Below are 17,204 nucleotides of genomic sequence, written 5' to 3' on the forward strand. Positions count from 1 at the left end.
CTCAGCCACGATGTAATGAGTCCTGGTGATCTCCACTGATGAAATCCTTCATAACATCACTTAGAACCAAAGAATACCTAGGTGAGCCCTGACTGAATTTCAAATTCACATATGTTTAAGGCATAATAGAATCATTCTTTTAAAGCACTAAGTTTTGGAGGTTAGCAATAAATAATTGGTAAATCATTTCTTCTTCCTTAACCTAGAACTTTTCATTCATTTTCAAGGATTACAACCCTAATGTTTGACAATCTTACTTAAAAAAACTAATACAGACTAGGCACAATGGCTCATGCCTGTAATCCTAGCACTCTGGGAGGCCGAGGCAGGTGGATTGCTTGAGCTCAGGAGTTCGAGACCAGCCTAAGAAAGAACAAGAGTCCATCTCTACTAAAAATAGAAAAAACTAACTGGGAGTTGTGGTGCATTTCTATAGTTCTAGCTATTTGAAAGGAGGCTAAGGCAAGAGGATCGCTTGAGCCCAAAACTAAGGTTGCTATGGGGTATGATGCCATGATACTCTACCCAGGGCACTGACTCAAAAATAATAATAATTATTATTATTGAGACTCTGACTCAAACAAAAAAAGAAAGAAAAGAAAATACTAATACAGATTCCTGTGGCACCAAAAGAGAAAATTTGAATAATTATGTCACTTGAGATGCAGGAAGGAAATTTAAGTTTCCTTGTGGACAGGGGCAGGGAGGGGCAGGCAGAGGAATGGTAAGGCTGAGGCCCTGTGGAAGAGGACAGGTGCATGGGGCTGGGTGGCAGCCAAGGGCATGAGAGGACAGGGCAGGAGAACTGTAGGAAAAACCTGTGGGAATCCAGGGGCTGGGAGAGGAAAGTGCTATAAATACAAAGTTAACACACAGGAGTCAGCAGCAAGATGACAAGAAGAAGGGTCAGCGTGGGAGGGAGATGGCGTCAGGTGTCATGGAGGAACACAAAGGAAGCACAGAGAAGGGAACCAAGGACTGAGGTTTTGCTCTGCCTCTTCCTGTGAACTCTCAGCTCTTCTTCACCAGCCATAAGCCTTCCACATCAGAGCCTTGGATAAATTATGAAAATGTTCCCACTTCTGTTGATCTCATTGAGAAGAGCAAAGCCCAACATATAAAGTGTCTCTTTGGGCCCCTCCCATCAAGTAGGTGCAACTCCTTCAGCCCCCACATGTCCCCTTAGTCACTCATCCCCTTTGTGCAGTCCACAGACCACACTACTGTACTTGGCAGCCCTGCCTTATCCCATCAACCAAGCAAGCACCTTCTTGCTAGGTTTTTAGATTCTTCAGGTGACACACATCAACCCTCTGGAAAACTCCGTTTATTGCCTACAGGTTTTGTCGTGTGACAGAATGCTTTCCTCCAGTCTTTCTAAAACTCTATCAGTTACATAATCCCAAGCAATAACAAGCAGCCACCCATCCCTGATGCTTTAGTGAATCAGACTCCCGCTGTCAACTCTGCCAGCAGGGAACATGTACAGAGGTGTTCTGGGAGGCAGCTGTAGATTGGGGGAAGAAAAACAGGAGATACAAGGAGTCAGAGCGGTGATGTGGAGTGTTCACAGCCCGAGCACACTGTGAGGACAGGGCTCTTGCAGCACAGAAAGTGCAGACACTCAAGTACCTGGAGTTGGCCATGAGGTCTGCACTTGCCTCCTTCACCAACAACAGAGAAGGTGAGTTAAGCAGTTACCTAAAATCTAAAATCAGATCAAACACTTCCACCCCTCCTGTCAAAACACTTATCTTCTCCATCCATCCTCTACAAAGACATCAACCTTGTGCCATTCCAAATTGGTTCTATGGCAAAATATAGAGAAACGGAGACATTTTATAGTGACGTCAGGGCCAAGACTGGATGTTGCCTCTATCTAAACACAAAAAGTGCACTAGAGAATTATGTGTGAACGACTGAATGGCCAGACACAGACTGGTGAGACTGAGCCTCATAAAGCAAATCAAAATGTCAAAAGATCCCAGGAGATGAAAGGGCAGAATCTGAGCAGAGGTGCTGTCATTTTTATTTCATTCCCTGGACCGTCTTCCTTCCTCTTCAGAAATGCTCATTCAGGGATGGTTATGGTATAACTCAAGTCGCCCTGAGAACACATACACTTCCTTCACCAGGCTCCTCCACAGCTTTAAGCATTTCCTTCCATAGATTTTCAGAAACAAAACAATAATTCCATTACAAAACAACTAAAACAAGAAGCAGCTTAGATTATCAGTAACTGATGACCCAGTGTGTGTGTCTGTTTTACTTTTGTGTGTCGTGCCCATTTTCAAGGGCCTGAATATGATGATTATATACTACTGGGTGGCTAAAGACAGTTTAGCTTACATATTTTTTAGTATTTTCCTAGTTACCCTGGCATTCAAACCAAGAATTGTCCTGCCTGAAACCTGATTTAGATCAGGGCTAGTTGACAGCAGCAATTGAGAGCAGGATTTCTCATGACATCCTACAGGGCTTCTTTGATTCTGTTATTCCAGAGGGTCTTCACCTCCTGATAAGGCTCAGAAGAGAGGTTATTATGAAAATCCACAGGGCAACTACCTTGCTTGGTTTTCACACAGAAGAACAAGCAGCAGCCACAGCTTATCACAACATAGATGAAGTGGGAAGCAGACATGGAGAAGGGTATTTTGCAGCCAGGGGCTGAGAGGATACTGAAGATGAAGGTCTAGGAATCAATCTGAAGAACCGAATAAGCAATAACAGTAAAAATGCCCATTAAGAAGAGAATAAACTCTGTGAAAAGATGAGAGGTGATGGAGAAAGAAATCTGTGGGGTACTGCAGACTGCTCAATTCAACCATGAGAATTTCCCATCAATCTCATCAAGTAAAAGAAGTCAACAAAAAGGATGTGAGTGGTTCTTTAAAGCCAGAGAAGCCCAGGAGAGAGAACTGAGCAGCACTAGAATTTCCTGCAGTTCTTTCGGCCCTAGCTGTTCCTCTCTGGGAAGAGCAGAGAGGAAACAAGTATTAACATTTCCACATCCCCTGATTTCAAAGGACTTGGGAACAGATTCAGGATTATGCTCCTGGATTATGGAGGCTGCTCTATGTTGTAATCACTTCACAGAACTGATGCAACCTATTTATTGATGAATGAACACAATTTTATATAGATGAATGATTCTGGCTAGATAGAAGGTTCAGTAGACACCAAAGCTGTGACAGAATACTGGTTCCTCAAAGATGTTGGTACCCTAACCCCTGGATCTTGTACATATGTTGCTTTGCATAACAAGAGGTACTATTTGCATATGTGATTAAGTTACGGACCTTGAGATGGGGGAAGTATTTTGGATGATCCAGGAGGGCTATATCTAATCCCAGGTATCCATATAAAAGTGGAAAAATGTTCCCTCTGAGTTCAGTCAAAGGAAGACATGGCAACAGAAGAATGGACAGAGAAATGAAATGTTGCTGACTGTAAAGATAGAGTAAGGGAGCTATGAGTCAGGGAATGTGGTCGGCCTCTACAAGCTGGCGGAAGCAAGGAGACTTCGGAAGGGAATACAGCCCCTTGATGATACTTGGGTCAAATATATGTACATGTGTTGTTCAAGCCACAAAATTAGTGATCCTTTGCTACAAAAGCAATAGAAAACTGATAGCCCACATCAATCCAACTGAACATTTGTCTCTTGCATCTCAAGCCTCCCTTGGCCAACCATGTCTGCCTGTCAACAGTGCTCTCCTCTCCACATCATCTCCATTCTGACCCTTAGTGACCTAAACCCTTCTTTGCTGTAAATGGGCCATCCCCAAAACTCCATTCCAGGCTCAGATCCTACAGAAAGACTACCTGGACAACCCTCCCATCTCTTGTTGTTCGTAAATTCAGGGCCCGTTTGCACTGTCTTCATTGGAAAGCTTTTACCTAATGTCTGTGTGTCATCATTTCTGTCTGTGCATGTGGGTGAGGTTGAGTGTGCTGTTAACCCTAAGGTGGAAATGTCTCTGAGATGCAGAACCCATGAATCAGAGTTTACTAGGGAGCTTGTTCCTTGCAGTGGGCCTTAACATATTCCCTTCACCTTGTCCCCAAGGGGCATCTCTTGTATCTTCTCACTGGAGTCAAAGACAAACCTTTCAGTCTGGCCAAGTCCTAAGATATGTTTGTCAGGGGTTCTGCCTCTGAACCACAGAGGTCTCCTCTGAAGCTTACTCTTTTGATCCCTAAACTTCTCCAGATGACACTCTGGAGAATGCAGACAAAAGGATGCTCTTGTGTAGAGCTTCCACTCCCCTTCCCATAGATCCCAAAACCCTAGATCTGGGAGGGAGACAAAATTTTTCTCCAAATGGAAGCCCTTAAACTCTGGATCGAGCCCTGGCTGCATACCCTGCCTGCCCTAATTTTAATCCCATTGGGGAATTCTTTTGTGCTTTTTCCATGATCCCATTTTTCTTCCATGGTCCTATAAGGAAGGGAAGGACCAAGAGGCAGGCTCTGCCAAGGAACTGATCCTAAGACACAGCTTCCAAGGTGTTTCTAGTTCTCTATCCCTTTCTTCATTCAGATCTTGTTCTCAAATGTTACTTCCTCAGAACAAAAGGCGTCTCATTATTCTAAGAAATAACGTCAGTGTCTCAGAAGTCCCCAGAGGGCTCTTACAAGAAGGCTCTGCTGTAGTCTAAGTTTTCCATCCACCATAAGCTCAGCTTAAAACATCATCAAGAATCAAAAGACATGGAGACATTGTGGATACAGAAAGTACTTATTCTCAGAAGAGAAAGGACTTCCTTCCCATCTCCTAGCCCCTCATCAACGTTGCTGGCTGGCTCTGTAGTGAGACAGGCTGGTCCTTGGCTCAGGAAATCAGCATAAAAATCAGTGAGGATGTTTTAGAGCACCCATCCATACTTCTTAGCTGTACACAAAGCCTCCATCTACTCCTGCCCCTGACTGCAAAACAGACATGACCCAAGGGGAAGGACTACATCTCTGATGGCATTCATGTCACAGAAGTCTCCAGGCATGCATGCCTAATAGCGCAGCTTAAGAAGTCCCTCTGCTTGGAGGCTAAGGTAAGAGGCTCAAGTTTGTCATGTTTGTTTGTTGTGCAACAGAGACATAAGGACTGGGCTTGAATTTAGTCAGCACTGGTGGAGATTTTAGACCTGCTGTTAAGATTTGTCCCTGACATGGGTTCCAGTCTTCTTTAGATCAGAATGTCATTGCTTGGTAGTCACGCACAGCCTCAAGTGAAGCTTTTAAGGAGGCAGAGAAGGGGCCAGCATACTCTCCTAATAGTCTGTGTTGTGATACTTATGTTGCTTTGTATTTAAAATATTTTGAAGTGTCCTTTTAGTGAGCCAAAGTTCTAAGAGACAGCATGATGCTGTGGACATATCTGTACTTGCACGCACACACTGTGTGTGTGTGTGCCCTAAAGTGTGGAGAGATAATGGGCAAAGCAAATGTGGTTTCACGCATGGCTGCAGGGCAGAAAATAATGATAGGGACACATTGTGTGTTGAGTGCTCAGGATGTGTCAGCCACTACACTAAATAGTGTATTTATTTAATTTTATAATCACTGTAGAGGCAAAATACAATTATTATCTTCATTTTACAGCTGAGTAAACTGCAAGCTCAGAGAGAGTAGGTGATGGAAAGGAGCAGATTTATAGCCTGTGACAAGCAACAGGCAGATTCAAACACAGGCAACCTTGCTCCAAGCTCATTCCTGCCACCATTGCAGGGGGAGTGTAGTGCCCTCGGGTGGATGGTGGTGACCCCAGCACAGCTACCACCTGGGTTTCCAGGCCCCTCGCCCAGATGTCTCATGCCCTTTCTGCTATCAATGGTTGCAAACTCAAAGCCCAGGGCTGCTCTACAGGAAGCTAATTTATTGATGCTCAACTTGTAGTTACTACTTATTTTGTGACCATAGCTAAAAAATGTGAACAAGTGAGGGTCTTCAGGGAGACAGCCCAGAAAGATTTGCAGGGACCCTTTTAAAGGGGTCTTGGTGCACAGCCTGTGGGTTATGACACAGACACCCAGTGCCAGCCTACGCTTGGGAGATTTGGGTGTTGTGTCACTGTTGTGTCTCCCTGTTACTCCCCTTCCCACTGCCAATCTCCTCCTTTGTTCCTTCTCTTTTCCTCTTTTGTTTCTTTCATGTTTTCTCCCTAGTTAAGGAGGTCTGTTGCTGTATGATCTTTCTGAATCTGCTTCTCTCTGGCTTTCTCTCGCCTGGTCAATGGCTATCAGTAGCTTTCATTGTCTGACTCCCTGACTCTGCTTCTCTGGGATTCTCACCTTCTCATCTCGTTCTCTGGCTGTTGTTCTTTCTCTCTGTCCTCTGTTTATTGCTGACAGCTGGGTTGCCCTTCCCTTATAGCTCCATCCCTGCCTGTTCCTGTCTCCTGGTCAGTGGTTCTCTGTCTCTGCCTCTCCATCTCTGCATCTGGTTTCTCGTACATGCAGGGCTCCCACCCCTGGATCATGGCAAATCTGAGCCGACCCCCTGAGTTTGTCCTCGTGGGCTTCTCCTCTTTTGGTGAGCTGCAAGTATTTCTGTATGGCCCCTTCCTCGTGCTCCATCTCCTCGCCTTCATAGGGAATGCTATCATCATGGTCATGGTCATAGCCGATGCCCACCTGCATACACCCATGTACTTCTTTCTGGGCAATTTCTCTTTGCTGGAGATCTTGGTGACCATGACCACAGTGCCCAGGATGCTTGCAGACCTGCTTGTCCCCCTCAAGGTCATCTCCTTCACTGGCTGCATGGTCCAGTTCTACTTCTATTTTTCCCTGGGTTCCACCTCCTTCCTCATCCTGGCAGACATGGCCCTTGACCGCTTTGTGGCCATCTGCCACCCACTGCGCTATGGAACCTTGATGAGCTGGGCCATGTGTGTCCGGCTGGCAGGGGCTGCCTGGGCAGCTCCCTTCCTAGCCATGGTACCAACCGTCCTCTCTCGAGCTCACCTCAGTTATTGCCACGGGAACGTCATTAACCACTTCTTCTGTGACAACACACCTCTGCTGAAGCTATCCTGTTCCGACACCCGCCTGCTGGAATTCTGGGACTTTGTAATGGCCTTGGCTTTTGTCCTCAGCTCTTTCCTGGTCACCCTCATCTCCTACGGCTACATTGTGACCACTGTGCTGCAGATCCCCTCCACCAGTGGCCGCCAGAAGGCTTTCTCCACATGCGGGTCTCATCTCACGCTGGTCTTCATTGGATACAGCAGCACCATCTTCCTGTACGTCAGGCCTGGCAAAACGCACTCCGTGGAGGTCAACAAGACTGTAGCCTTGGTAACTTCAGTCCTCACCCCCTTCCTCAATCCCTTCATCCTCACCTTCCGCAATGAGACAGTTAAGACCGTGCTCCGCAGGCAGATGCAGAAGCTGAAAGGCCTTCACCATGCACAGTGATGGGCCCGCGGGACCCAGCTCGGCTTGCTCAGGTGTGTAATTCCATGGGTGGGAAGGCCACTGACAAGTGTCCTCAGATTCCTTCCTTTGTGTCTCTGAGGGAGCCCTCGGTGCTGCCCTGCAGGGCCTGCAGCCATTTTAGGTCACCATGGATCTACTCCCCATGTCCAGTGGCAGCTATAAGAATTTGGAAAGTAGCCCAGAGCCTGGAAGCCAGGAGTGTACTTCTCAGGAAAGAGGAAGAACATGCGTTTTACATTCAGGAAGAATAGCTAAGAAGTGGTGTCTGACTAAGAGAGATCATCCAGGCCCTGTGTGTGGGCATGTGCACAGTGCCCACGTGTGTTTTTAAGATGTGCCTTTCTACCCAGTGCATGCTCCGCTGCAGACACATGTGCCCTGAACACCTGGGCTGTGTTCAATTCAGGGAAGGACCCATACTTTCCAAATGAAGTGATTGCTTTTAAGTGTGTGGGTGTGCACTTCATCATAAAACCAGGCATTTCAACGATGTGTGGGTAATACATCATAAAATCATGCATTTCAACAATGTGCCTGTGTGTTTGCAGTTCAGTATGTAATCATATGTGTCCTCAATATGCGTGGCTTCTGTGTGTCCAGCCAGCAGGTACAGGGTAAAGTGGTAAAGAAGGTATAGGTGACCTATATCTTGGCCTCCCTTAACCCACTGAAGGGAAAGAATGACAAAGTGCTGTTTACAGCATCAGGGAAGTGCAAAGACAGGTTTCCAGAAGGCTCTCAGCAGCACCAAGACCAGACAGGGGCTGAGGGACAGCTTCTTGAAAAGATAACACCTGACTGGCAGACTGTGAGAATGTAATTCATCAGGGACCCTTGCATCTAAGAAAAAGTAAAAACAGAGAGAAATGAACTTAAACCAAGACAAATCTCCATGCCTATGAGAAATAAAAGCAAATCTTTTCAGAATCATGTGGGATCGAGGGCAGAGATATTCAAAGAGAGTTTTAGAAAGATCAAACAAGCTTTGCTCCTATATGATTAGTAACATTCATTTGCCTGAAGGCAGGGGATTGTAGTAAATATAGAAAGGCCCTTTGTTCAATTATTGTCACACATGCGTTGGTTTCCTGGAAACCTATTGCAACACATATTGCTTTTGGAATGAAACAGCAGTTCCACTGGCCTCCTCTAACTATAGCCCGAAATTTTAAAATTCTTCCAGTTACTCAGACCTCAGAATCATGGTGTTGTTAGTTTTCACCTATCCAGAATTTTCTAAAATAGTCCCAATTTAAATCATTCTGCCATATTGTTTCTGTAAATGTGTTTCAATTTACCAGCTTCGTTTCCCAATTTGAGATATGTAAATTATAATCAAGAATATATTCCTAGCCACACTTACTTGAAGATAATAAAAACTATAAATTTATCTCAAATGTCAAGCTTTTAAAAAATCTACCATGGGGAAGTAAAGAAGGTAGATAATTGTGGGCTGGTTTGGTGGATATGGGGTCCAGCTTTGGAGATGGGGCTCACTTAGTGGCCCACTTGTTCTCTTTATGTACTTCCTGTCACCCCAAATGGACTACCTCCTAAACAAGGTACCCCTTTCCCTGGATTTTTGAAAATTGTGTTTCTTTCTTGCTGAGCTATCCCTTCCCAAGGAAGAGGGTCTGTTTAGGTTCCTAGTTTCAATTTCTGATCCAAATTTTTGCTTTTTAAAAAGTAATTATATATGAGAGTAATGGTTCTGGTGTTTGCTGTTGCTGTTAAACTGACTTTTTTTCTCTAATTATCTTCTGCCTCCCTCCTCCAAAAACATCTGTAGAATAAATGAAAGGATGGTAAATTAAGAACAATTCTGCTGAGGATGCCTTGTTTTTGTCTATTTCATCCCACTTTCCAAACCACTTTCACATACATTTTCATTTGGTGTTACCCTGCTAACGGTGGTCCCCCATCATGAGTAGAACACTGCTAACTGGCTGTTAAAGGTCATGGAAATGTGCATTCTGACTGGAAAGGGTTCCTCATGTACTGGGAGAAAGGAAAAAATTACAATTAATTCCAATACATTTTGGTTTGGAGTTTCTTTTTTGAATTAAAACAATTTTTCCAATACCTTTTGATTAGGAGTTTTCCTGCACATAATGAAGTGCTGTGAGAGGTCCCATGCTGATTCTTGGGCTACACCAAGTGGTGCTTCTGATACACTTTCACGGACAAGGGAAGTGTGGTGAAGGGGATAAGTATGTTGGTCAAAGAGATGGCTTAACTGACAGTAGAATCCAGCTCTCAAATTTCTACTTCCCTGTCCTTGGGATATTTTCTTCTACCTGGCTCAAAAGTTGAATTAACTATAAGCTGGAATCTCCAGTGTCTAGAGCTGTTCCGTTTTGCCTTTTTAGACCCATATTTAGTGCATATCCATCAAGTTCACAAGCCAAAAGTCCAGGAATGCCACCTGATAGTACTTGTACATTTCATATCCACCACTTGAAAGAAACACATGTTGGCAGGAAGAAACTCTAGATTCAGTGTGTTTTAATCACAATAGCACCCACAAACATTTGAAAGATAGAAAATATTACCTGCAAGATGTTTTTATTTTGAAGAATTATTTTTATTTGGTTTGCATACAATGTTAATTGCATGGTGCAATCACAGTCCCTTTGCTGTAGCCCATTTTTCCTGAGAGACGAAGACAACAGATGTGGCTCTTGCTCTGCATAAGGTTGTTGGATGTAGTTGTGCAGAAGGCAGCAGCCTTCCCATCCCACTTACACTACAACCTAATTTCAGGGTGGTAGGAGGGCAATCTTGTTCTTAATTCCCAGAACTAATTTAAGTGTAGGCAGAGAGTCACTGCCAGGATTTTATGACTCTAAAATGCCTGCACTCCCCTGAAGTATCTTCCCACCCACCATTCATTTGCCTGACATCCCAGCCCTGAAATACAGAGTTCTAAACAGCTAAGGCAAGAATCCATTGCCATGCACATATATGCCAGTGGGGAAACAAAAAATAGGTTTATTTCTTCCAGTGGGGAGAATCAGCAAGCAATGAAGGGTATGGTAGTGTTGAGGAAGGAAGTTAAGGGCATCAAATCATTTCTCAGAGGAAAGTTAGGACTAGGCCCTGCGGTGGCCAGTAACAACATGAGGACCCTGCAAGAATGGGATTTTAGGAGTTTGTCCAGGCAGAAAGTTCTCTAGGTCAAAACTGGAAAATTGCAGTGTTGCCTATATTGGTTCCTAGTTCTTTGGGCCTTACATTTTCTGATATAAACATGGTCTTTGCATTGTTTTCTGATTACATGTTAAGCATTGCATTTTCTTTAGACATTACATTTTCTTATGTATACATGGTTTTAGCCACAATGCCTGACAGGTACAAGGAAAGATGGGAGTCTAGGTCCAGTGGTCTTCTGGTGAAAGTTTAACACCCGCCTCTGCATTTGCTGACTTCTAGAACTTGCCAATATTTTGGTGGTCAGTGTATCCTTCAATTCCAATCTTAAACTGGCAACTTGACTTCATGAACTTGGAGTTAAGAGAAGCTGCTCAGCAGTAAAATATTGTGTAGTATTTGCACTGTCCTGAGACAAGTGACATGAACAACCTCAGTGACATGTAGCAAAGTAATTACGAGTTTTCAGTATTTGTCACCTTTGCTTTTAGCATACTTAATTTGATTACTTCTCCCTATTATTTAATTTTTAATAAGAGCTGTATTTAATTCCTGACAATTAACAATCAGCTCTGCAGTGGGCTCCCAAACATCACTAGCATTTCCTGTGTCTTGTTTTTCTCTTTCCCTTGAGTTAGACACTTGACAAGAGTTCAAACCTCATGGCAATGCAAAGACCATGTTTATATCAGAAAATGTAAGGCCCAAAGAACTAGGAACCAATATAGGCAACACTGCAATTTTCCAGTTTTGACCTAGAGAACTTTCTGCCTGGACAAACTCCTAAAATCCCATTCTTGCAGGGTCCTCATGTTGTTACTGGCCACCGCAGAGCCTAGTCCTAACTTTCCTCTGAGAAAGTTCCCTTATAAGGAAACTTACAAATTCCCTTTTTTACTTTTATTCAACATTGTGCTGAAGTTCTAGCTAGGGTAGATAGAAAGGAAAACAAAAGCAATTGAAAATTTAAAGGTAAAACTGCTCCTATTTGTAGATTGTGTGATCTTTAATACATAAAAAAATCATAAAGATCAACTAAAACTCAATTAAAGCTAATAAATGAGTTCATCGAGGTTCCTGAATACAAGATCAAGATACAAAGATCAATTTTATTTTTTAATTATTTTAATAGAGGCACAAAATGTGTAATGATCAAATAAGGATAATTTGGCTATCCATCACCTCAAGCATTTATCGTTTCTTTGTGTTGGGGATATTCCAATTTCATTCTTTTAGTTACATATATATAAATTATTGTTGATTATTTCCACTCTGTTGTGGTACATCTTATCCTCTTTTTGATGGACATGGGTTTCTCTGTGTGTGAGGGGAGCTGCCTTCCCTGCTGGTGTCTGGGCAGCTCACCACACATGCCTGCATTCCTGCCATCTCCCTCACTGGGTGGAAAACTCACCTAGAAGTCCTTGGGTCTCCACCCCTGAGTCCAAAGGAGTGTATATGAGGATCTTGGCTTTGTTACAGAGCAAGAAGTGCATGTCTACGGGGAGGGGATGCCACAGAGCTCCCTCCTCTCTTCTTCCACAGACACAAGTGCAGAGATCGAAAAGTAGATCCTTCCTCCAACAGCCCCAGGCCCATGCCTCCCTCTCATCAGAGGACCTCACCAAAGCAGCCCTAAAGAATTATAATCTATGACCAACTCAGCTGCTGACAGAGGGGAAAGCAAGCATTCCAGAAAAGTTAAGCCCCCTCAAGCCACTTAGGGTCTTTGCAAAACTCAAGGTATTAAAATTGCAGCACTGAAGGTAAATAATACTTTTGGCGAATACAATATAGTTGCCTTGGCATGAAAAAATTCCACACTGATGTCATCGGTAACCACTCTGAGGCTTGTTATAGTCAGATGTGTCCTATTATTTCAGTCAGTGGAGCATCTTGCTGAGGACACTTGAAGTCCTCTGAGAGACTGTCTGATTAGTGACAATACCCAAGGACAGTGTCCAGAAAGTCTACTCATTAATTTCACTTTTTTGGCCTTTGATCAACTACACTCTAAACCATTTTATGTCCACGTTATTTTACATATTCCTCTCTCAGGAATTCACTTCTCCTCTTCTCAGCCTCTGAAACTGCTCTTCATACCTCAAAGCTCCACTACAAGGACAAAAAGTCATTTTAATTTGACTTTCAACTTCACTAGACAGAACGAGGCACTCCCAGAGTGCTTTGTCTACAGTAAGTAACACATAGTTTGTCTTCCCGCACTAAATCCTGTGTTCTTTAAGTTAGGCACAATGCCATATATCTTTGTATCTTCTGTGCCCAGAATGTGATAGGTTTTCAATAAATCTCTTTCATAATAAGATCTGTATGAATTTGGGACATGGCTTAGCACTGTCACCTAAAGCATGGCATGTCATCTTACTGGATGGGAAAGGAAATGCAGTTCACAAAGCCAGGGCGGAGGTTCCCCACTGTGCTCTACATCGAAACTAGGACCACACCAGTTCCAAAACCCACATCAAGACAGGGCGCAGAAAAAGAAATGTAGATGACAGAAGGTCTAGAAATGGTTCGAAGGCAACATCCCACTTGTAAATCTGAATATTTTATAGGGGAGTGCGCCCCTGTCCTCACTGATTTGCAGGTCTGCCCATGTAACTTAAAAAGGCAGAACTTGATGAACATTAGTGGGAGTCATGCCAAGACTTGACAAAAGGGTTTTATCCTCAAATTTAGGTCTGTGCAGCAAAGAAACAGGCTGCCCCCCACAGTTGTGAGTGCTACCCCAGACCTGGTTCAAACGGAGTCTCTCAGCCAGTCTTATCAGCAGGCTGCCATGGGGTGCCTGTGCCCAACCTGGGCCTGGTGACCTGCAAACTCTTTTGGAAGTCCAAGCTATGCTTTAGTTACATCATGACTTAAACTGGGGGACACTTTTATAACAGCTACTTTGAAATAGAACAGGAATCCAGAGATTTCTTCCAGCAAGTTGGAAAACTCTTTAAAAATTATTTTCTAGTTGATGTCTGTTCAGGGTCCTCCCTTGACACTGTGCACATCAAAGACCTCTGTCACTTCATGGAAAATGCACGGAAGCAAGATGTCTAGACAACCCTAGGTCATGTCCATGTGAGATTACAGCAGCAAGTCAGAGACTGGCCCTTTTGGATAAAGTCACCCAAGAAGTTTAAAGTCAGGCTAGGATGAAAATCTTGGGGTTTGGGGGAAGGGTTCTCCCACTTACTAGCTCCAGAAATAATACCTGAGAGAAAGTTACTAAGGAAGATTGGCTTCCACAACAGCAAATGTTGTCCATACCTTTCATATTGTTGAGATTGGACAAGGACTTTCTTATAATATTTCCTAATTGAAAACTCCATCACCACGTAGTCTAGACCACTACTACTCAAGAGTTAATGTGCACAGGAATCACTCAGGATCTGGTAAAAATGCTTCAGTAGCTCACAGGTAGGGCCTGAGATTCTGCATTTCTCACAGGCTCCTAGGAGATGCCTGGACTTGTGCAGGGATGGCACATTGAACAGCCAGGGACCACGGGCAGGGGGACATGCTGCTGCATGATGCTGGACATGCCGGGTGATTGCTGGGGAGGCTCAGGGCAAGTCACCTTTCCCAGACCCGACCAGTCCCAGAGCCCATGCCTGAGGAAACAGTTTTAAAAACAGGCAATAGCTTGCCATGGGCCGTTGATTATTTTTAATTTTTTAAGAGAGGAATGTGCAGAGATGAGAGAGTGGCAGGAAGGCGGCTCCCAGGGGCAAACTGAGTGATTCATGTACTGATTATTTTAGGAGGAGAAGCTGAAGGAAAGTGTGTGCGTCTCAGAAGGAGATAATTACTTCCCACTTTGCTCTCTAGTTTTTCACAAAGTTTGCAAGGAGGGCAAGTAATTAGTCCCTGAGAGCTGGAGGAGACAAACTTCTCAGACTGAAATGCTGTTTTCCCTGCTGTCTGTAGAGCAGATTCAGAAGTATCTGCCTATTTTCTGCATGAGGCCCACAAAAGCAAAAATGGCTCGTGGTGGTTAAAAAACAAAAATAATGCCCCTCTTAGAGATCAAGCTAAAGGCAGCAATAACAAGAGCCTGTGGCCTCCAGGCTGCATATCCCAGGTCACTCTCCTATAACCACAGCGGTTTTCACACCCTTAGCTCTGCTTGGGGGCCCACACTGGGACTCCCCACGCTGCTGGTTATGGCCAAGGGCTGTCCTCTAAGTGTCCTGCAGACAAAGCTAGCTTCAGAAGAGAGGAAGTTTGTGCCTACTTCTTGCCTTACTTTGCTCATCCCAGCCCAGTTCAGACTCCACATCTCACTGTGAGAAATCAGACACCAGAGCTGTTCCTACCCTCACCGTCTTCCCATGACTTCCTAGACCACCCACGGATTCCCATGAATGCTTCTCCCATCTGCCCCCCACCCTGTTGCCCAGGTCACCAACCCTGCCCCTCTTCCTCCTTCTCCTCCAGCTTCTACCATGTGGGCTTTACTACTCCAGGGCCCTTGTAGTCTGGTCAGGCTGCTCTCAGGAAACCCAACCTCAGAGGGCCTAGGCAACTGGCCATCCCTCCGGATTTCAGACCTAAGCTTCTGCCCTTAGGAGGGCAGCAAGTGTGAAGCTGATGAGGCAGCTCAGCTTTCCCCCTCTACAGTGTGTGAAAATGATGAGGCCCCATGACTCCCTGTAAGAGGGCTCAGGGAAGAATTCTTAAAAAGCCATTTCTGTTGAAAAACTAGAGGTGTTGAGGCCAGATGGATGAAATGAGCAGCCTGAGTGTGAAGGGCGTTTCTGTCCAGCATAAGTCCAGGCAGGGGGGCTGCTGGGGACACGTGACAGCTTCTGTGTGGGAGTGCCAGGCCTCTCTGTTCTTCTTAAAGAACCTCCCTTTTTGAGAACCCCATCCTAGATCCTGGAAGTAGTTCCTGAGACAGGAACACACCCAAAATAAAAGCAGTACACAAACAAATGTAAAAAAAAAAAAATGAAAATGTAAGTAAAATCTTAGAGCCGGACTAAGGAAGAAAACATTTTAATAGGACATTTTAATAATACTAGCTGCATTTGCCGTGCTGTTACCATGCACCAGATGCTGTACTAAGACTTTATTTGGATTATTTCATTTGATAGATTTCACGCCATCATATTCACATCATGGCTCCCTCAAAATCGCCCATTCCTTGACTATCTCAGGCTCACAGACACTTGCTTTTGAGATGTTCTAATGACATGTGATCTGTATCACAGGAGCAGACTTGCATGAGGCTGAGGGAATAGGAGGGACCAAGAAGGGAGAGATTGAGAAGCCCCAGCCTGGGCACCTGTGTGTCCACCTGCAGCAAGGGCATTTCCTCCTGTGGCTGGACAGGTGCTCTCCAGCCCTCTCAGAGGGCTACCAGGTCTCTGAGGAAGAGCCTTTTGGTCACATCCTCAATGACCTCTTTGACCTTCTCATTCCGGAAAGTGAAGATGAAAGGGTTAAGGAAAGGGGTCACAATGGCAGTCATCAAGGCCACCACCTTGTTGAGGTGTGTGGAATGCCCCTTGCCTGGCCTGACATAGATGAAGATGGCACTGCCATAGCCCAGAACCACCACAATGAGGTGGGAGGCACAGGTGGAGAAGGCCTTGCGGCGTCCAGAGGAGGACGGGATGCGCAGCACGGTGGCCACAATGAGGACATAGGACACGAGGATAAGCAGCATGGTGGCCAGCACAAAGAGCAAGGACAGGAAGAAGTCCAGGCGCTCGATGTGGTGGGTGTCAGAGCAGGAGAGCTTGAGGAGGGGGGCAGAGTCACAGAAGTAGTGGTCAATGACTTTAGGGCCACAGAACCAGAGCTGCGTTTTCTGAAGAGTTGGGGAGACGATGGAGAGGAACCCAACTGCCCAGCAGGCCATCACGAGCTTCACACAAACGGGACCGCTCATGATGGTTGGGTAGTGCAGGGGGCGGCAGATGGCCACATAGCGATCAAAGGCCATGACCGTGAGGATGAGGAAGGTGGTGGTGCCCAGGGAGAAGTAGAAGAAAGACTGGGTCAGGCATTCTGCCAGGGACATGGTCCTGTGAGTGGACAGCAGGTCCGCCAGCATCCTTGGCACCACGGTGGAGGTGACCAGCATCTCCATGAAGGAGAAGTTGCAGAGGAAAAAGTACATGGGTGAGTGCAGACGGGAGTCAAGGCAGGTGAGGGAGATGATGGCCAGGTTGCCCAGCAGCGTCAGCACATACATCAACAGGATGAGAGCAAACAGGACAACCTGGAACTCATGGAGATGAGAAAATCCCAGGAGCACAAATTCCCTGACAACGCTGTGGTTACTCATTGCACTTGACACCAGATCTCTGCGACACCTGTGAGAGGTGAGGAAATCTTAGAGGAAAATCACCATCAACCTCTCTCTTGACCAAGTGGCTAGCCTGGCTTTCCAAGCACACTAGCCTGTGTGCATGGTTTATCTCAGTGTCCAAAAGACACATTCCCAAAGGGAAGAAGTTTCCCCGGGTTGAGGAGCAGACCAGCTGGGATGGACAGGTTTATGAGTGGGCCACCTCTATAGTACTGCACGTCTAAGCTCTTCCTGTCTGCTTTCCATGCAGTCATGATATTATTGAACCCAGTTATGAGCTC

General features: G+C 45.1%; 2 protein-coding genes across 2 annotated transcripts; one reads left to right on the plus strand and one right to left on the minus strand.

Annotated features, from left to right (window-relative positions):
• Positions 1–6,476: 6,476 nt before the first annotated feature.
• On the plus strand, positions 6,477–7,418 carry LOC128598247 (olfactory receptor 6V1). The gene has a single exon (XM_053608643.1). It carries the CDS (start codon positions 6,477–6,479, stop codon positions 7,416–7,418), a length of 942 nt encoding a protein of 313 aa, XP_053464618.1.
• Positions 7,419–15,932: 8,514 nt separating this feature from the next.
• On the minus strand, positions 15,933–16,899 carry LOC128598245 (olfactory receptor 6V1-like). The gene has a single exon (XM_053608641.1). The coding sequence runs from the start codon at positions 16,897–16,899 to the stop codon at positions 15,955–15,957; it is 945 nt and encodes a 314-aa protein (XP_053464616.1). The 3' UTR covers positions 15,933–15,954.
• Between the last annotated feature and the right edge of the window lie 305 nt (positions 16,900–17,204).

This window comes from Nycticebus coucang, chromosome 11, assembly GCF_027406575.1.
Source record: "Nycticebus coucang isolate mNycCou1 chromosome 11, mNycCou1.pri, whole genome shotgun sequence".
NCBI classification, from domain to species: domain Eukaryota; kingdom Metazoa; phylum Chordata; class Mammalia; order Primates; family Lorisidae; genus Nycticebus; species Nycticebus coucang.

Excerpts from the sequence above, each read along its gene's own strand:
- LOC128598247 (XM_053608643.1), top strand. The coding sequence starts at position 6,477 with ATGGCAAATCTGAGCCGACCCCCTGAGTTTGTCCTCGTGGGCTTCTCC.
- LOC128598245 (XM_053608641.1), bottom strand. The coding sequence starts at position 16,899 with ATGAGTAACCACAGCGTTGTCAGGGAATTTGTGCTCCTGGGATTTTCT.